The sequence below is a fragment of the Lipophrys pholis genome (genome assembly GCF_963383615.2).
Source record: "Lipophrys pholis genome assembly, chromosome: 6".
NCBI lineage: Eukaryota > Metazoa > Chordata > Actinopteri > Blenniiformes > Blenniidae > Lipophrys > Lipophrys pholis.
Genome location: NC_137629.1, coordinates 19633498 through 19654160, shown reverse-complemented (window position 1 = coordinate 19654160; position 20663 = coordinate 19633498). Strand labels below are relative to the sequence as shown.

The 20663-nt window shown below is 43.4% G+C and overlaps 2 protein-coding genes across 3 annotated transcripts in view; one reads left to right on the top strand and one right to left on the bottom strand.

Moving 5' to 3' along the window:
- The window catches only part of tenm2a (teneurin transmembrane protein 2a), a gene marked incomplete at its 5' end in the record, with an annotated part of 182641 nt that extends 176266 nt beyond the window's left edge, over positions 1 to 6375 (top strand). Inside the window, 6 exons of the mRNA XM_080465142.1 lie at positions 20 to 289; positions 474 to 884; positions 1945 to 2055; positions 2389 to 2656; positions 3111 to 3241; positions 3747 to 6375. Of these exons, the coding sequence (XP_080321268.1) occupies positions 20 to 289; positions 474 to 884; positions 1945 to 2055; positions 2389 to 2656; positions 3111 to 3241; positions 3747 to 4484 (1929 nt within the window). The 3' untranslated portion in view covers positions 4485 to 6375. The remainder of the gene's footprint in view (positions 1 to 19; positions 290 to 473; positions 885 to 1944; positions 2056 to 2388; positions 2657 to 3110; positions 3242 to 3746) is intronic.
- An 8146-nt stretch (positions 6376 to 14521) lies between these two features.
- LOC308111099 (cysteine-rich and transmembrane domain-containing protein 1) lies at positions 14522 to 20282 on the bottom strand. Of its 2 annotated transcripts, none has more exons than XM_080465842.1 (3): positions 20143 to 20282; positions 16934 to 17256; positions 14522 to 15635 (listed from the first exon to the last, which is right to left on the bottom strand). In XM_080465842.1, exons 2-3 carry the CDS (start codon positions 17226 to 17228, stop codon positions 15532 to 15534), a joined length of 399 nt encoding a protein of 132 aa, XP_080321968.1. In that variant the 5' UTR covers positions 17229 to 17256; positions 20143 to 20282; the 3' UTR covers positions 14522 to 15531. The 2 variants fall into 2 exon arrangements, with proteins under 2 accessions (XP_080321968.1, XP_080321969.1); XM_080465843.1 differs by having other exon boundaries at positions 14528 to 15635; positions 20238 to 20276.
- Between the last annotated feature and the right edge of the window lie 381 nt (positions 20283 to 20663).

Here is a 20663-nt window from a genome sequence, read left to right as displayed (position 1 = left end):
TTTTCTTTTTGTCCTCTAGGTGGAGCACTTTGGAAAGTTTGGGGTCATTTACTATGACATCAATCAAATCATCACCACAGCCGTTATGACACTGAGTAAGCATTTCGACACCCACGGTCGCATCAAGGAGGTCCAGTACGAGATCTTCCGCTCGCTTATGTACTGGATGACAGTGCAGTATGACAGCATGGGACGAGTGGTAAAGAGAGAGCTCAAGATCGGGCCCTACGCCAACACCACTCAGTACCGCTATGATTATGATGGGGACGGACAACTGAGCGGCGTCAAGGTGAATATTCTGAACGCAGAGATTTGAATTTTCAGACATTTCCCTTTCTTTCAAGGCTAAAGTGTCCATTACACTTCATTTGATCGATGAGCTGCAATCTGTAACTGCCTCGGACTTTGTCATGGTCACGATGCAAGTGAAATAATGGTTGAATGGCATATAAAGACCTTGTTGTTCTTTCCAGGTGAATGACTGGTCTACCTGGCGCTACAGCTACGACCTGAACGGGAACCTCCACCTTCTGAATCCCGGGAACAGCGCCCGTATCTTGCCCCTCCGTTATGACCTGAGGGACCGCATCACGCGCCTGGGAGACGTCCAGTATCGCCTGGATGAGGACGGCTTCCTCAGTCAGCGTGGCTCAGACGTCTTCGACTATAACTCCAAAGGTCAGCTCTTGAGGGCCTACAACCGAGGGCCTGGAGGCTGGAGCGTTGTGTATCACTACGACGGGCTGGGCCGCAGAGTGTCCACGAGGAACAGCCTGGGGCAGCACCTTCAGTTCTTCTACGCTGACCTCAACCATCCGGCTCGGGTGACACACATCTTCAATCACTCCAGCTCTGACATCTCGTCCCTCTACTATGACCTGCAGGTGTGTGTGTGTGTGTGTGTGTGTGTGTGTGTGTGTGTGTGTGTGTGTGTGTGTGTGTGTGTGTGTGTGTGTGTGTGTGTGTGTGTGTGTGTGTGTGTGTGTGTGTGTGTGTGTGTGTGTGTGTGTGTGTGTGTGCGTGCGTGCGTTCGCATGCAGTTTCACACTGAACAAAGAGTTCAGCAGCCTTTAACAAATGCAAAGTAGCCAGTAACTCTTTAATGCTCGACCCACCGTGGCAGTTTAAAAATAATGTTGTATGCCAGCCCCTAAGTACAAAAAGATATTTTGCACGCATCATAGATTTAATTGGGAAGGATATGATCTGTAACTTTCTACCTGTAGAATTTGTGAAGCCAGTATTCCAGGTTGGCAGGCATTTCAGAGTTACGTCTATTTCCATTTTAGCATTCAGTTTGATTTTGGCCTTTATCTCTGACTTGGGTGATTTTAGTTTCGCATGTGTTTTAAATTTAGCACATCTTTCAGTTCAGTATCTATTTCCATTTTGAAGTGGATTCAGTTTCAATTCAATATCAATTTAACATTTATTTCACAATAATATCTTTCTTCTCATTCAGCATGTATTTATAATTCAGCTTGCATTCTGATCTGACGTCTACTTTCAGTCTAGCATGTATTTAAATTATACATGTTCTAATTTGTTTTGCACGCATGCTCAAGTTAGGATCTATTTCCTATTGAGAATCCTTTTCCAGCTGAGCACATAAATCAATTCGGCATGTCTTTACTTTTCAGCATGTATTTTTAATTTGACTTTTATGGTACAGCCCTCAGACTCCAGCAGTGTGGTTTAGAGGAAAGCTCCACTTATACTCCTCAGAGCAGCTTTGTTGAAGTCCCTCTCAAAGCATATTCTTATATTCTGTCCAATAGAATAAGAGCCTCCAATTTGAGGCAGGAGCATAAATTATCACAAACAGTGTTACACTGCCCCCTGCTGATCAGCATAGTTACCTATTCTTTGAAAGTACCATGTTACATTTGCTGTATGAACCATATATATATATATATTTTTTTTTTTTACTTTTCTCATTGTTAGGGCCATTTATTTGCCATGGAGGTGAGCAGTGGCGAGGAATACTACATCGCTTCTGACAACACGGGCACACCACTGGCAGTGTTCAGCAGCAATGGACAGATGATCAAACAGGTAACACACAAATTCTTGATTCTGCTGCAAAAAGGTCCTAATCCTCTGAAACAAGGGCGACAAACATTTGGCCCGTGGACTGAAACCACCATGCAAATGGTAAAAATGTCAGAAAACGTTTCTTGGTTTTACAAAACTATAGACGTTTTCATCACGTATACTCTGCACCACAACAAGGGAAAACTTTCCCGTTTATTTCACCAGTCCAGTCCACTCAAGATGAAATGAGCTGTACGTGGCCCCAGAACTAAAAACGTCTTTTCAGTTTTAAACACGTCCAGCATCACAGGATGAAAACGGCGACTTTACCGGTGTCTGAATTGTGTCGCTCAGGTGCAGTACACTGCCTACGGCGAGGTCTACCTCGACTCAAACCCAGAGTTCCCTCTGGTGGTGGGTTTCCACGGGGGTCTCTACGATCCTTTGACCAAGCTGGTCCACTTCACCCAGCGGGATTACGACGTCTTGGCGGGACGCTGGACCTCACCGGACTACAGCATCTGGCCCAAGATCGGGAAAGATCCCTCGCCGTTTAATTTGTACATGTTCAAGAACAACAACCCACTCAGCGACATGCTGGATGTCAAAAACTACGTCACAGGTAGAGGATTCATGTTTATTCACTTGAATGGCTTTTACTTGATTTAATGTGGATTTTCGGATTTTTTTTTGTTTGTTTGTTTGTTTTTGGTGTATTAAAATCACAACACAAGAGAAGTTGTACTTTTGCAGGGTAAATCCAAATAAATCCGCAGAGATTATAAGCCTTCAGAGTGAAGATTTGCGCGGGTCACTTTAAATCCCTCAACATGTTCGGCTCAGTTTGTGTCCCGTCGTACCAGTGTTCAGGAGAAGCAGATTGTTCTCAAATATAAAAAGTTTACGCAAGTAAGAGGGAGCGACAGATGGCACGGTGTCTTGATAGATTTTGCGTAGCACCAAATGAGTCACGGAAGCAAACACAAGTTAAGTTTTTCAAAATAAAAACACCGATTCACTTGTGTTTAACTTCGTCGTGCAGTAATTTCACTTCCCCTCTTTGTCTGCTGCCGTAGATGTGAAGAGTTGGCTGGTAATGTTTGGCTTCCAGCTCAGCAACATAATCCCCGGGTTCCCCCGACACTCGCTCTACTTCGTGGAGCCGCCGTACGAGCTGCAGGCCACGCAGCACTGTGAGAACGGACAGGTACCGTCAAACATCTCTCTTCATTTGTCTTCCCAAATGCACCTTTTACCTGTTTACACGACCGCAACGGTTTGGATTGTGAAAGAGTTTGGATCCGGTGAGAGACGAGGAAAAATAAAAAATCATTGTAAGTTACATGTTACATGTTCAGTCTGGTTGTTCTGCTCTTGGAAAGCATTCAGAGCTCAATCAGCCAGTAGTAATATGTTTAATTCTAGGACACTTTCTTAATGCAGCTGTTAGATTAAGACCAATAAAAACTGTGTCACAGTAAAGTTGACTGACTGACAACACTTGTAGCATTCGGGTGAGACTGAAAACCTGAATTGCTCTGGTGATATTCAACATCTTGGTCGGATATTTAGCACTTTTTCATGCTTCATGCTACATCGTCACCTTTGTTGACCTGCTGCTGTTCTGAGACCCTTTTCCACGCAACTCTTTTTGTTTATTTGGAATTATTAGTCCCAGCTCGAGATATTATTGTTTCTTTTCTTTTCTGCAGCTCATCACTGGCGTGCAGCAGGCCGCCGAGCGCCACAACCAGGCCTTCATGGCCCTGGAGGGCCGTCTGCTCAACAAGGAGCGGCGCAGGCGCAAGGACAAGCCCGGCCACTGGTTCGGGACGAGCACCCCCATCATCGGCCGAGGTGTGATGCTGGCGCTCAAAGAGGGCCGGGTCGTGGCCGGCGTGTCGGCACTGGCCAGCGACGACAGCCGCAAAGTGGCTCTGGTGCTTAACGGCGCCCAGTACCTGGAAGGCACGCACTACACGCAGGACGGGAAGGACTGCCACTACTTTGTGAAGGTGGGCTCCGCCGACAGCGACCTGTTGGCGCTGGGGCTCACCAACGGGCGGAAGTCCCTTGAGAGCGGCATCAATGTGACAGTGAGCGGGCGGTCGAGGCGGGGCGTGACCGTGGAATTCGCCGTGCCGTCGCTCGTGCTAAGCGTCCGCTACGGGCTGGCCGTGGACGTGGTGGACGAGGAGAAGGTAAGACTGTTGGAACTGGCCCGGCAGAGGGCTCTGGCCGGAGCCTGGGCCAAGGAGCAGCAGAGGGCGAGGGACGGGAAGGGGGGCAGTCGCCTCTGGACGGAAGGGGAGAGACAGCAGCTGCTCACGACAGGTAGAGTACAAGGTTACGACGGCTACTACGTGCTGCCCGTGGAGCAGTACCCGGAGCTGGCCGACAGCAGCAACAACATCCAGTTTCTCAGACAGAACGAGATGGGCAGGAGGTAACAGCCCACCTGGACTGGCTCCAAGGGCAGACTTTTTCCCTTTCTCCCACTTTTACGTCTCTAAATTCCCGTTTCCTTTTTTTTGTTTTGGGGTTGGTTTTTTTTTTTTTTTTGTTGTTGTTGTTTTTTTTTCTTTCTCACCCAGCCTCCTCACCCTTCCTCCTTTTAAAACCCATGGAGAAATAACCAACACACGGGGTTATTCAAGGAACGCTGCAGGGACTTTTGAAAAGAATGAAAACATATTAATTTTACTGCGACAGGCAAAAAAAAAAAACACTTAGAGCTTCGTCAAGTTTTTTTTTTTGTTTGTTTGTTTGTTTTGTTTGTTTGATTGATTTTCTTTTGGAGATATAAAAAAAAAAACTTTGAACAACTGAAAAAGCACTGAAGAACTTTGAGAACTGTTGCTTAACGAATAAGAAGATTCCCCTTTTTAAAAAAGATAGTGATATTTTCGCCCATATTTTTTGGGTCACACTGAGAGCGGCCATGACAGCTACTGATCACCCTGTGGGGGAGGGGGGGGGGGGGGGGGGGGGGTTGTAGTGTGCTGGCTTCTGCGATCACGGCTTGTCTTGTCTCTTAATACACACTGACGGCAAAAAAGAAAGAAAAAAAAAACAGAAAAAAAGGGACCAAAGTGGAGACAAAAAGCCACTCCGGAGCGAGACCACTCACAACCACACATCACAGGACGACTTCATAAGGCAGCGACAAGCTTGGGTTACCGGTCGTCCAACACTATGAGTCGTCTCCCTGTCTCAGGCCTCCCATCGTCCACCTCGGACCGGTCCTCTGCTTGCCGGGGGCGGCGCACATCCAACCAAGCAACACACAGGCTTAACAGCATCCTTAAAAAGACCACGCTGTTAACGGACAAGACAATAAACTTTTTCACAAAAATAGAAGAAAAAAAAAAAACATAAATAAATAAGCAGTCCAAAAAAAACAAAAAAAAAAAAGTGATGGCTATATTTGTGGACAAGTGGTGTCACACAGCATTGTTTATTTTGAAATGAGGAGAAGAATCATACTACTACATATGTGTCCGACTACACTAAATTTCAGGATGTTGCGTATACTGTAGATGCCGTAGTTTTGTACGTTTCAGTCGCGGTAGAATTGTGAGACTTTCACCAAGGCACTTCTGTACAGAACGATCCAAACGCACCACTCACAGAGTCCGAAATACATGCGAAGTTAGTATTTATTTGAGTTTGCTCATTTTTTTTATTTATTTATTCTTAGTACTATATGACAATCATGAATGAGTCACCGGTTCTATTCCAGATGAACATTAATGGATGAGTTTTCTTTTCTTTTGTATGATATGTAATAAATGTTCATTTTTGTTTTTGTATTAATTTCAGTTTTGCTGCCAGGGCAAATAATAGTCACTCTCAAAAAGAATAATTTATGTAATAAAGTGTTTAAAGAAAAAAAAAACAGTTTATACTTTAAATAAAGTCTTTAAAACTGTGAAATCTGTTTTTTCGAAATATATTTCGATGTACAGTGTATAGACCTACCTTTATGCAGCACAGTAGAATATTGTTCAGAATATCAAGTTTTATATTTCTAAGAGGAAGTGGCTTGTAATGTGCAAAATCTTTAGCTGGTCTTACTACTCTAGAGTTTTGTGGCACTCTAATACTCCATATCTACAATATCAGTCCGCAGTTTGTTGTTTTTGACTGTTCTTCGGTTTGGAAGCAGAGATATTTCTGTCCTAGATCCCAACAGCAGTAGCAGTAATGGATCCCTCTCACTGTGAAGAGACTCGTGCTGGATGTCATAATGTACCAAATCAGTATTATGGAAGGATGATTCTTATACATTCACTGAAACGAGACTCTTCTGAGAACCTTATCAATAAAAACATAATTGTTTACTTCAACCGAGCGGCGTGGAGTCCACTTTCATCTCAGTGCTGTGTTTGGAGTTTGGCGCATGTTATTTTTACACCACAGGTGGGGGGGGGTTGGTCTCTTAGCGGATGGGTCTGAGTCCCCCCCGCAGGGCTGCTGGTACCACAGGGAAAAACAGCATTAAAGGAGGTAAGACTGATATTATCTCACATAAACATGTTTGCTGTATTTTGTTCAAGGATCCAAAAGACCAGTTTATTCACACACACACACACACACACACACACACACACACACACACACACACACACACACAGCCGTTTTCCTGTCAACACACAGAGTGATGATTTTGACAACCGCCGCGCAGTGTTTAGGAAACAGCTCTTTGAATGTAATGTTTACCCTCAGAAATCGAGATGATTCATGAAAAACAAGCTGTGTACCATGCAGAGGCGGGCCAGGGCTGCATCAGTTAATGTTTTGGATTTGTTTTTGTCCAACAGTGATCTTTCAAACTCGGTAAAGGTGGGTATGTACACTAGAAATAAAAGCAAGCACTAAAATAACATTTGAGTTGGAGTTTCTCATTAACCCCTTTGTAGGCTGTTGTCCTGGAACTTAAAAATGCCCCCCTTAAAAAAAAACTGCCTTATAATTTATCATCCGGAGTAAAGAAATCGTTATCTATCCCCTCATGTATTCACATATTATTGAGCCTCCCTTGTTCACTTGTGTCCGTGAAAGGTTTGACACCACACTGGTTTTCTATTCTCATCACTGGCTCCAAAATGTGGCTCACAATCATCTGCACTGACAAACAAACTGGATTATGCATGTAGGCATCCGGTGGAGCCCTCGCATGTTGTATATTTATCATTAAATATGATGTTAACCCACACTGCCTCCATACAACTTTATGATAGACAGTATGCTACCGCATATTTTCACTCCACCAACACTCACATCTTTGGTTTAAAAAGTGCAATAAAACTATTCATCTTTGCATGCTGGGTCGTGTCAGAAAAATCCATTTCCTTTTGATTGTCTTCTTGCGAATACTGTGCTTTTCAATCGTCTTTGTGTTTTGTTTTTTTTCATGTCCAAATCTTTCATTTCTATGTTATGAATGAGTGTAGGATCACTGAAACCTCAACTAACAACGAACTCCAGTTAGTGCGTACTATCGTACAGTGTTGAAATGATATTAAATTACATTTAATTAAACATAATATAGTACTGGCAGTTTGAGGGCAAAAAAGAAATTAAACCCAATCCAAGTCAGTGATCCAGTCATTGTGCAGACTAACAGACTAATTGCTCGTTTGGTTGCTTTGTGCTTGTGGAATGAAAGCTCACCAACAAATGTCTCATCTGAATGCTGATGCCGGGTTTTCAAGGTATGCTGTTGCCATATGTGCAGCATGTCCGCCATATGGTGGCGATTGTGTTTACCGTTCCCACCGAGCGGTGGTGGCACCTGCTGCCTCTGTTCGCTTCAACCGAGGACCGGCAGTGAGCGCTTGGTTATAAAGTATATCACAAGACGGGGCAGCCTAAGATAGGTTGACCATCCCATCTGAATGCTGATGTGTTTAAGATGGGATGACTGTTGTTTCAGTACGTTTTCTGGATTTTGGGGTGTTTGTTTTGAAAACAAACTCTGGCAGGTTAATCATTGTCTTTGGGAATGGGTCAGAATCAGGGGTAGCCCAGGAGCCTTCCAGTCAGCACAGCTTAGGAGAAGTAAAAACTAATAAACTTCTGAAAGTTCAAATTTGCCGTATAATTATGTCCCTTTTCTCTACATTTCAGTGAAAATAATGGAGAATAAATTGGAATGTAATACTCAGAATTCATTGCCGAAGTCTCCAGCGGGGAAGGAGCAGCTTTTATTTAATTCTGTTCATTATGAGAGGTGTCTCTTCACAGGAATCACACCGGAGTTAATAGGTTTGAACAGGCCACACCAACCATCAGGGGCTCCTGACCAAAAAGGGCCATTTTTGTCATTTCCCACCGAATAGAATTTGTCCGGATCTGCAAGACATCATCTGAAATGAAGAAAAAAGAAACCATGTTAAAAACAGCAGCTATGCATACGAAAACTGAGGTTGCATTCATGAAAATGTCATAGCGACACTTAATATGTATTTCATTATGTGTTCAGCTTTTCTGGCCATTTTTAGAGATTTTTCCTCCTTCTTACGTGTATTTTCCCACTTTAACCATTTAGTTGTTTACAGCCGCTGTGTGCTTGCAGTTTGCACTAATGGCAAGTTTTTGTCGTTCCAACTTTTCTTTTTTTTTGAAATCATTTTTGCTTTCTTTTTTCCTTTTCCTTGTTTCTTTTTCCTTTTCCTTGTTTCTTTTTTCCTTTTCCTTGTTTCTTTTTTCTCTCATTTCTTTCTTCTTTTTTGCCCTTTCTTTTGTTCCTTTTTTTGATCGTTTTTATATTTTCCCCCCTATTTTATCTTTTATTTTCCTGATTTATAAAAAAAAAAAAAAGCCGTACTCGCCATTCTGTATCCAACGAAGGAACGTCGTCTGAGGAATCATTGAGTTTAAAACTAAATGTGGCCCCAGGAAGAGGGGGAAAATTCGAAGGCAGCAGGATTTTTCCAAGAACATTGTTTAACCTGAAAACGTCTGGGGAGTCTTTAAAGACCGTGTGCTATTGTCTTTATTACACTTGCAATAAATTATGTATTTAAAACAATCTGTGCCTTATTAGATTCAATCAACAGATTCAGCTCCATGTTTTGTGTTGTTTTTAATCATGCTGGGAATAGACCTCCACCTGACCCCCCCAGTTCTCTGGCACGCCCCCCACAGGATGATGTCAGTGTCATAAGCTTTAACAGCTGTTCTATCTAATCCATCATTCTTATATATAGTTTGGGGATTGCCTGGCGCTGCTCCGATTCCAACGGGTTGATCACACCAGCCGAACCGAGAGACACACTCGCCGCCGACGTCAGTTCAGCTTCACCAATTAACCATCAAACACACGAAGAGATCAGAAGCATTCGTTGTGTATCATTTGCAACATAAATATTGTTCCTGCAGCTGAGTATTGTCGGCCCGGGCTAATTGAGCTTCAGGATCATTGGTTTCGTGGTTGACTTGGACTTCGACTGCTGTGACAATCGAGTGTTATCACTGCAAACAGCCTGCTGGAAACCACCGCAACCTGCAGAGCCACGCTTACATAACTATCCTGCATTTATGACATTGTTAATATGACAAACGCCGATTGGAACTGGGGGGAATATGAAAGAAAAAAGAACTTCTCAATTAGGCTGCTGGAATAAACAACAAGAGACGGTTTCAGTAATGACTGGTCATTAAAATCTGTCGGGAGTAAAAAAAAATATATATAGTAAATGGGCTGTTTGAAATGATGATCATCAGAGGCATTTTGTTGCCGTTTCAACAATGAAACACATTAATTTACATAAAGGGGAAAAAACATAAAGCAGTAAACCACAAACTGTTGCAGCTTCCGGCACCTTTGAAATAAGTTGCTGTTTCGTTCCAACGTTTTTCTTTTAAATATGTTTTTATGGTGACGAGATCAACTGTTAAACTGTGGCGCTGAACTAAAAAAAAAAAAAAAACTTGAAAAGTTTAATGGATGAACCTAAATACCCCGGTTAAACATGATACTTGGTGTATTTTTACATACACCTTTTATTGTAGGCCAATAACTGAATTCTTCAAAGTCTCATATGTTCTGAAACCCTCATACATTCAAGTGTTCTTATAAATAATGAAATTCTTACAATAGAATTCTCAGACATTCCAAAACTTTCCCAGGTTCCAGAAGGATCAGAGTTAATAGAACTCTCAGAAATGATATCCACTTTATAGAATTCTCTCGCATGAGAAAATAATTTTCCACGTTCTGTTACTTTCACATAGTGTACACTCATCACGTTCTTCAACTTCACACACATTCTGTAATTTCCACATAATCCAGAACTAAACGATTCTAAAATTCCACCAGGTAAGAGAACTGTGACACATTCTAGAGGGCGGAAGTGTCGACTAAGTTCTATTGAATCTTTGAAAAATCCAGTGAGACTCTTATTAGGTCTTGATATCTGCAGTATGAAATTTTTAAATACCTGTCAAGTTTTTTTTTCAGCTTCACTTTGGTTCTGCTGCCAAACTTTTTCTTTTAGATCTTTAGGATAATGAGTAGATCAACTGTTAATCTGCATTGCTGCAAAAATAGAAGATGGAAGCAGTGAGAGAGTCAATCAACCGGCAGAGAGTACCGACCTCAACCAGCTCATCCAGGCTGCTGGGCAGCTCAAAATTCCCTCTCTAGCAGGCGTGGTGTTTACCAGCGTGTGTTCCCCAGGTGTCTGCAGGAACAGAAATATCACAACTGTTATAGAAATGTTCAAGTAGGATTATTAAACCAAGTCCAACCAGAAAAGTTACTTTACCATCAGCCGCCATCTTCAGCTGTCATCGACCTCCTCCCTGGTGAAGTCGTACTTGGCGTAGCCCCCCATTGAGAGCTGGAGGTCGTGTGGCTGGCCGGGTACCGAAACAATGCTCCTCATCTGCAGACAGAATCACAGACACATCAGCAGATGCTCTGACAAGTTTTCCAACTTCTTTGGGATACATGTTGGAAGAAGCAGACCTACCATCTGATATTCACAGTTGATTGGGAAAAGGTTGTCGGCGAGGTAGAGGTAGGCCCGGACGCAGCCCACCCCCCCCACACATCGATGGCCTCGCTGAAAGGCAGGCCAAGCTAAACCTCCGGGGCTCTGAGGAGGAAAATGAAGAACTGATCAGCATGGAGCCAGGTAGTGTGGATGAAACCAGCCCAGGATGGACTTCAGAGGCTCAAGCTGCTTCACCCTCAGCGGCCTCTTCATTGCACTGTTGTCAGGCTTAATATCTGTGTGCAGGACGCCCAGGCCTTTACGAGCATCCAGGGCCACCAGGAGCTGCACAGACAAAGCATGAGAGGACAGGTTAGTGAGGACGCACTCACAGTTTCCTTTACCGATCAAACAACAAGAGATTATTGGAGCCCATAAGACAAACCTGCTCTGCAATGGGGCGAATGTCGGCTCGTACTCCTCCAGTACAAGCAGGTCGTACAGATTGATGTCCAGCAGTTCAAATGCTAGACGTCTGTGCCCCCAGTGTAGAAAGGACCCATAGTATTTGACCAGGTTCGTCTGGTCAGGATTGAGGACGCTTATGGCCTCCAACATTGACAGCTGGAGAGAACAAAGAGAAAGATGGGTGTCAGGATCCTGCAACAAACTCTGATGTTGAAGAATAAATCAGAATATAAAAAAATATAAATGTAATCAAAGGTTCCCTCCTCAAGGTTTAGTCCTGTTAGTGTGGAGGGGAGAGTTTGTTTAGTATGTGTGTGAGAAACCATGGATCCTGGACAAAAGGGTGTTTAGTTATCTAAACTGTGACCAATCTTTGAGGGCCTGTCCACACGAGAACGACGTATCACGCAAACGCATCGTTTTTGGCAGATTTATCCACATGGCGCAGCGTTTTAGCAGCCAGACAGAGTGGAAATTCTAAAACACGTGTCTTCTTATGTATTTTGGTGTATCTGGGGAGTCACAGTCTCCCCCTAAAGGCCTGACATGTGTACTACAGCTTGTTGACCTGCGTTCACAATGACTTGCGGATGGATTTTTTATTTTTTTTTAAGAATGCCGTGGAGAAAAAAGAAAGTTTTGGCTTGTGTGGACAGGGCCTGAGTTGTAACCTGCTTAGTGAGAAGTTTATTTTACAAAGTTTGCTGAAAAGCAACAGGAGCTGAAAAACACAGCAGCAATTTAAAAAAAAAAAAAATCTTAACTGTCCCGAAGTGCAACAGGAAAAATAATACATATGATGTATATTTGAGCAGAAATCAGTAATAAAACTGTAAAAATATCCTGAAAATCAATTGTTAGTGTATTGTGCAAACTTATACTAGCAAATATACTATTTGAAGTATCAAAACAAGCAGCTCTTTGAGACTTTCCAGTTCTGTTCTAGACATTTTGCGTCATTTTTACCAGAAATGCGCCCAGTAAAAAATGCATAATGCAGAGTATAAGGGGTGAAAATGTCTATATTTTCACAAAATCAAACAATTGGTCCAGAAAACGAGTACAATTTCAATCTGTGTGTGCAGATGCACTTAAGAGTACTAAACCCAGTTTCCACTTTGGAGGTTGGAATCACTTCTCCAAAGTCGGCGCTTCGCCCTGAGGGAGCGTGCCACTGCGTTGACCAGCATGATGTTGTCTGGCTGGTATGTCACCTTGCAGGGTACCCAGAACTTTCAGAGCGTCCAGGGCCCCCAGCAGCTGTACAGACAAAACATGAGAGGACAGGTTAGTGAGGACTCACTACGGCTTCCTCTACTGATCATGTTTAGACAACATGATGCTTGTAGGCCTCTTGACAAATGAAGTCACACAAACTGATGTCCAGCATTTTGAACGCCAGGCATGTTCGCCCGAGGTCGTCGAACCGCTCGTGGAATTTGATGAGGTCAGTGAATTCAGGGTCAAGAACACTGATTGCCTCTAGGAGGGAAAATTGGAGAGAAGAAATAAGAAAGATGTGGTTTGGATGACTCAAACAAATACCAACAGAACCTGCAACAAATTCTAAAGTGAAAGAATCGACGTGTTCATGGAAATATCAGAGGTCCAAACATTTACCTCGTGTCCATTGTCCTCCACTTGTTCTCCTCTTTCAGGAACTTGATTGTTATCGAGTCGAGGTTCTTCACGTTGTGGAGCCTGACCAAACAGAGGTGGCGCCACAGAGGATCACTCCATCTTCAAAGATGTTCCATAATAAAACCTTATCAAAGCTGATGTTTGGCTGGAGTGTGGGGTGTAATACCAATAACAACCAGGAGGTGGCTAACTTGTTGAGCCGAACAATGGAGGTTCAGTTAAATTGTGAAGAAGAAAGAAATTGCATTAATATTAATCTGTAGGACCCTGGAAATAATCTGAGACCACCTGGTGGACTTTCCTGTAACTTCCCATATCTAACACATTGCAATGAATAACTAATCGTATATATATAAATCTAGAAAGACAAAAACAAAAAAAAATCTGACTTCATATTTTGTTTCTTCATTACAACAACAAAAGATTTATTGTTTATTTATAATCTTTGTAAGATAATTTAACGGCTTGTGACTTTCAGTTGGTAGACAACAATTGATCTATTTGTTAGGTGGTTTATTTTTCTTAAATTGAATCTTTTTGTATTCACATATTGTTTGGATTTTCCATTTATTTATCCTACGATATTAAAGAAAATGTTTTTTTAAATCAAAAAAAGTGATTGATTTCATCAATATATTGACGTCTGTAATATTTGTAATATGGAAAAACTTCAATGCATTGGTGCCAAAGTGCATGTGGTTTGGTCATTTGGGAAAACAAAACCTTAAATGTTGCATCATTAAGCACAATTTTACCCATGAAATCTTTTTGATAATGTATTTCTTAGTGTGCCTTGTTAAAAATGTCCTCTACAACTTCGGTATAAAAGATTTTTTTATCGTGATTTCCTGTCATTTTCTTTGTTAGATCTGAAAAATCCCACGTTGGATACAATTCTGATACGTGTCCCGCTCACCTTTGTGCACACATACATGAGGCCACACTAAAATTATCTTTATGTACAGAGCAGCTTAGCTTCCTCAATCTATTCTTGTCTAAGCTAAGAGTTGTGTGGCTGACCCAAAGTCAGCTGTGATAAAAGCAGGCGCCAGAATAGATCAGTCATCCATTAAATCAAACCCAGAGTAAAACAAACACCCACACACACACACATTTATAGGCAATCTGGAGTCACTAATTAACCTAACCTAACATTCCAGTGTTTGGACTTTGCGAGGAAGTCATAATCCCTGACAATTTATTAAAGACCACAGTTCCTCAATCTCGCATCGGAAATTTGGAAAAGCAACATGCAGAAGTGAAGTTGTTTTAAGTCAGTGATCCGGGAAGAGGAACAAAATAAGCAGTGAAATGTCCCATTTGTTCCTGGTCCTTTCTGCTGCAGATGGTCAGAATGTCTCACTTGTAGTCCCACACACACTCACACAAACTGCTTCAGTCCACAAAGAGAACACAAAGCACAGACACTTTTTGTAATGGCAATAAATTATTTTAATGCAAGACTTATCTAAAGCAAAAACAAAAGGCATCCGACAGGCAATTTGGTGTCAATGTGTCTGTTAAGCGTTGACATTTTTTTTTGTTTGTTTTTCTTGTTTTATTTTCAAGGTCTGTAATAAAAAATAAGATTCAAATCATTTTCATATCAACAAGGAAAAGGGGGGGAAAAAAAAAAAAAAAAAAAAGACATTGCGGCCACCAGATTGAACTTTGTAATCAAACATGAATCACCGACACTTTTAAAAATGCTTCCACCTGAAGACATAATCAGCAAACACGAGTCGTGTGCAAAAGAAAGAAAGACACATTTCAAGCTTCAGCTTCTCACAGGCGCCCTGCGGCTCATTAGCAGCCAGGGGCTTGGTGGCCTTTGGGTGTGGGGCCCAGAGGAAGGGGAAGTCCTGGGGCACTGTCGCTATAGCATAGCTGAGCGGGGGTGGGGGTGTGGGTGGGGGTGGGGGGGGGGGGGGGGGGGGTGTAGGTGGGTGAACAGGCAGGCAGGAGTAGTATCTTAGAGAGGTAATCATCGTAAAGTGCCAAAGAGCTTCATGCCACATGAGCCTGAGATCCAAGTATACTGTACGAGTTTAAGTGTGTGTCTGTGTGTGTGTGTGTGTGTGTGTGTGTGTGTGTGTGTGTGTGTGTGTGTGTGTGTGTGTGTGTGTGTGTGTGTGTGTGTGTGTGTGTGTGTGTGTGTGTGTGTGCACGATTTCAGTGAGCAGCCCGAGTTTCATGTTCCAGGCTGCTGCAGAGGAATCTGTGGACCGGTCGGTCAGTCAGTCAGTGCCGAAGCTTCACATTCGAGTAAGTGACTCAGGAGGCGTCTGTACCAGATCGAGGCTTTTACTTATACACAAGTATAAGACTTGTAGAGAAATAGGGGGAGGAGTTGGGAGGTGGTACAGAAAAAAGGGGGTTGGGGTCTGAGGCACAGAAATAGAGGGCGAGATTATCGTAAGGGGGTAAACAGATGAGAGGGGCGTTATGTCAGCATGTCCCAGAGGCAGCAGCAACACAGAGCGGTCCAGCAGGCGGTCAGGCATGTGTCCCCCGTGTCGTCCCTTCTCCTGTCCTCCACCACATACACTACACACAGAGGAGAGAAGACGGCAGTCGGTTCAGATCCAACAGTAATGTGTTTATTCCTCCTGTGTGTCTGAATTAAACATGCGGCTGGATTGTGTTACTCATAACAGCTGTCCCAGGCAGACAACGAATAGATCTCCCTTCCTTTGTGTTGGTTCTGAATCATTCATGCTGAACCAAACAATCATCGGGCTTTTGAAGGCTTTGGCTGAGATAAGTTACTACGTGACCCAGTCAGTTGATCAAGTGAAGATCTCTGGGCTGTTATCACCAGATTACAAAGAATGACCTCATTATTCCCTCATTTTAAATTGCTTAAGCAAAAGGGGAAACCATTTATCTGAAGTATCACAACAGCAGCAGTAACAGTGTGACGGCGGTCCAAACAATGTTCTTCACTGTGAATATTTTACAGTGGGATATTTGTGCAGCTTGCATTCTCACTTGACTTCACATTTGAATAATTTCTTATTGTCCTCGACGATTACAAACTCAATGTGTTTTCACTTATCGTGAGCAGCCGAATAGGACTGAGGAGTGACATGATTCACCTGGACTTCTCTTTCTGTGGCAGATCAAGTTTCATGACTGCGAACAGCCCGATGAGAAAAGGCTGAATAAACTGCTGAATAAACTGCTGAAACCTGCAGGGCGACGTTACATAATAAGAGGAGGAAGCCGTCTGCATCAACACACCGAGGCAGGAGGCGAAAACTGATTTCAGATTTCTAATACATTCCCCCTGTGTTTCAGCACAAAGAAGCTTTAATATGTTGTGAAAAAGTCAGAATTGACCTTATTTTTCCACAATCTGAACAACCTAAAAATCCTGAAGACAAAACAGTGCAACTCGAGACATTTCCTCTATTTCACCCTGTTTTTCATGAGAACTGAACGCAACCGCAAATTCAACAAATGACTTGAATCTATTGCACAATTTGACATCCGGCCCGTCATCGTGTTTATCCTCAGCCTGTCACTTCTCAGGCGGTACAATTTTTGCAGCCTTCGGCATCTTTTGACACTGTGCTGGCATTAAGTTCGCCCGGCTTTCACTGCTGCAGCACAGACCTCTGTGCAGCATTATGTCTGCTACAGTTATTAAAACTGTAATTCACAGTTGAATAAACAGGAGACATTCAATGAATCATTTAAGTTAACGTTTTCTGTGTAATAGTTTCAATTTGCATGCTTGTTCCGGTAGAAAAAGGGTAAACAGTGAAGATGTAACGATGCATGTTTGTAAAAACCAGTAAGTTAATAGTCCATACGGAGCATATCTGCATGTCACTGCTCACCTGTGTTTTTGGGAGCTTCCCCGTACATGGGCCCGGGAGGAGGTCCGCCCTGCCAACCAAACTGCGGTTGCCCCGGGTAACCCTGATAGGGAGGCTGCCCTGGCCCAGGATAAGGACCTTCAGGGCCCATGGCTCCAGGGGGGTAGTTAGGGTAAGATGGATTGGGCTGCTCCATGTTCACGGGGTATCCCTGCGCAGGGTAACCTTGGGGTGGGTAGCCTTGTGGAGGGGGGCCCTGGGCAGGGTAGCCTGGAGCCGTTGGGCCTGGGTACGGAGGAGGCTGCTCGAAGTTCATCTTTGAAGTGAAGAGTCGCCGCTAATAGCTTTTTGAAACATGAAAAAGAGTGACTGGGTAAATAATCATGCGTTTGCAGAGTACAGCTTGTTACATCTACTGTGCACATGCAGAAATACCAGTGAACTTGTTTATTGCAAACTAGAAAATTCCAGAGGAAATTTTGTGTGCCTTCCTCTTACTAGGTTTTTTGTTGTTTTTTTTGTTTTATGACATCACGGGCTGTCATCAACCTTTCATTTCAGATGCATCTCCCATCCGCGTTGTGTGGGAATTTTTTGCAGTTTTTTAAGATTTCTCGGAAACGGCTAGCCAAATTGTTTAACAAAATACGTAGCACACTATTCCCCAACGTTCCACACGTTTTGATGTGCTTTGTTGTGTCCGTGCTCCCAACAGCGAGGATCTAGTTACGCGCCAACAAGGATTGTTGGTTATCTTTGCCACTAAGGCAGACACAAGAACAAGGTGATAAACTGGAAATTAGGCCGCTTTACATATAAACTCAAAGACACACATATGCCTCGATCATAGCTGGTGATTTATCTAACTCATCAGGAAGATCTCTTTTACTAACGCACTTCATTGTAAGACAGACATATAAATGATGCAGCTGCTTCCCAGGACAGAAAACTACTTTAAAAGCTCAGACTCTCCGGATCCCTGAACACTCAGGGACACTCTGTTTAGGAGAGGCCGCGTTACGATTCACTGGTCGAACATGAGCCTCACCAGAGACAAGCACAAGTATCACACTGTTCACACGGTGAGTTGACAAAGGGAGCTTCACTGTCCGCTGGCCTAAGCTCATTAAATGAACCCTGGGAAAGAGGGGAGAGAAATGAAAGGCTTGCTGTGACCGTACAGGTCTGTGCCGTGTCGTCGCACTTGAGTTGCTTCTTTACTCGCACCGTAGTAACACATCACACATTCGTGTGGTGTCACATGTTTGAAAGTGACATGGGAATGAAGATTGCAGGGTGGGTTTTTTTTTGTGATATGCATTCCCATGGATGAGCCATTTTGAGAGCAAAACGAATCATTTGTTTCCCCCACTCACAGAGCTGGTGAGAACGCGGTACATTTCCCATCCAAACACAAATGGCTGATGATAAGATAGATCCGGGCTCATCACAAACCCCCTCGCTTGCCTTCATTGCGGAATTCGCTCATGTGGAACGGCCATAACAACCAAAAAGTGGGCCAGCTGGAGATCTGCGGCTGTGCTCGCCCGCCCGGGATCCCTCTGTCGTGTTAGATATGTACACTGTAAACACCTATACAGTGATCCAATCCGTTGCTGCTCATCATCTTTTTTTCCATCCAATCCTCTCTGTGTCATGAAGCAACACCAGCCTGGAGGGTAAAAATAAGCTCAATCTGAACGCAACACCGCCTCTACCTTACCAGTAACGCTCCATGTTTCACTATGTAATAAGTTTATGCAACAACAGACTTGAATGCAGAAACTGTGTGGCACAAGATAAAATTAAAGTGAAATTTTAGAGTGACTGGCTAAAGCTTGTGAGAGAGTTCAAAAAGATGAACCAAGGAGATTCAGCTTGTTAATGTAACCTTGTGCTGGATGTCTGGACATTTCACCCTAATGTCTCTTGAAAGCTACTGTCAGACCATGAGGCCCCCGTAACTATGGTTACTGTTCTCCGGGGAGAACTGAACGATCCCTGATGATTTATTTTTTTGCCACGCCAGAAAGTGTACAAGCACAACACCAGGTATCAGGTGGAGCTTGACGCTACACAGTCCATTTGACTGTTATCAATACCAGCTTTGTTCCTCCTCCCACAACCTGCCAAAACAGCTGTGAGAGCTATTGTCTACTAGAGAGTCTCTCAGGGAAAAGCCCCGTTCATAAAGAAGGCGTCTTCTTTTATCAGAAGTGTTAGATTACTGGTCAAAGGGCTGAGAAGGCAGTCCTTTCCATGAGATCTGGAAAATAATCTGTTATCTAACAGTAATAGCTGTAGTAACGTCTACCAGCAGCATCAACGTTCACCTTGTAGAAATACATTTCCTCAAAGCTTTGCTCTGTAAACTACAGGTCTAAGTGGCTATTTCCATGTTCCATTTGTTTGCTCCTAATGCAAAGCAGCGGTACAAAACGGCTTCCGAGCATGTTTTCCAAAGCAGTGGCACAGACCTTTCTCAATCCACCCCATCCCTGTACACTACTGGTATGCCGTGTCTCACCAAAGACACAAACAAGCATTGTCGGTCCACTACGGGAAAAAAAGCATACTGCACGGCATAGTTTAACAAATACACCCCTTCTTGGCAACTCAATGGACTCACAGTGTAATCCTAAAGGAAATGTGACCTAATCAGCTCCAAATCGTGTATTCTTGCTTTAGTTTAAGCTGAAAGGGTCTCATTATGCGCTGAGGTGAGGCATCCATGTGACGGCCTGTGTTTGCTCCCTGTAAGTCTCGAGACATCACGAGTCAGGGCTGGGGCTGCAGGAACAGACCCCACTGGACCCAATTAACTCATCTCACACAGAACAAACAAATCCACATCATTCATAGAATAATCCAAATTATAATCAACACCCCCCCCCCCCCCCCACCCCCTCCCACACACACACACGTCACTGACACCGAGGCTTTTGTTCGGGAAAAAACAAAAAGCTAACGCTAGTCTGTTATTAGCTTCATATAACAGCAGCCTGATGATATTATTGGTATTGTTCAAAACTAGAATTGATGTGTTTGTGAAAATATCAACACAGAAACAGTAAACTGACGTATCGTGACCAGTAATTTAACTGGCACAGGAGAGACTTAGAATAGAGGCACCTGCAGCCAGGCCCAGGCCATAACTGCTGAAAGTTCACAGTGACGAGGCTCTTCAACTCAATTTACACGGACGTTACATCAATGTCGGGACCACCTACCTCTGTGTGATAAAATCCCGGCGGGCAGTAAACGATTACGCTTTCTCCTGCGCGAGAAACCCGGTCTTCACTGTTTATTTGTCTCTTTTACTCACCGGAATGAGCGACACAGCGCGCGGACAAACACAGTGCGGAGAGCGCTCGGATGGACGTGACGTCACCCGAAGGGTACGTCTGGAGTGGGCTTCGGAGGACGTGATTGGACACTGGGGCGAAACCGATGAGCGCGTGGTGCAATCAGGGGCCGGAGCGATTGGAGGCATGACGTCAGGGAAAATGCGATGACTCGTGATGGTTTGACTCATTAAAGATTAAACAGAGCGCGTCACACAGGAGGATGCGAATTGATAAATGTTCATTTTTAATCCTTGACGTGGTTGATGTGCTCGTAATGTCCGAGTTTATGAAAAATTAATAAAAAGCCAAATCTCGCTCATTATATCAGTTGTAACAAATAATGCAATGTATTCATTGATTTTATTAAAGACTTTTTTCTACATCGCTGATCGTTCATCGTATAA

Coding starts and splice junctions, on each gene's coding strand:
- LOC308111099 (XM_080465842.1), bottom strand. CDS start 17,228: ATGAACTTCGAGCAGCCTCCTCCGTACCCAGGCCCAACGGCTCCAGGC. Junction 15,636..16,933: donor GGAAGCTCCCAAAAACACAG/GTGAGCAGTGAC, acceptor CTCTGTGTGTAG/TGTATGTGGTGGAGGACAGG.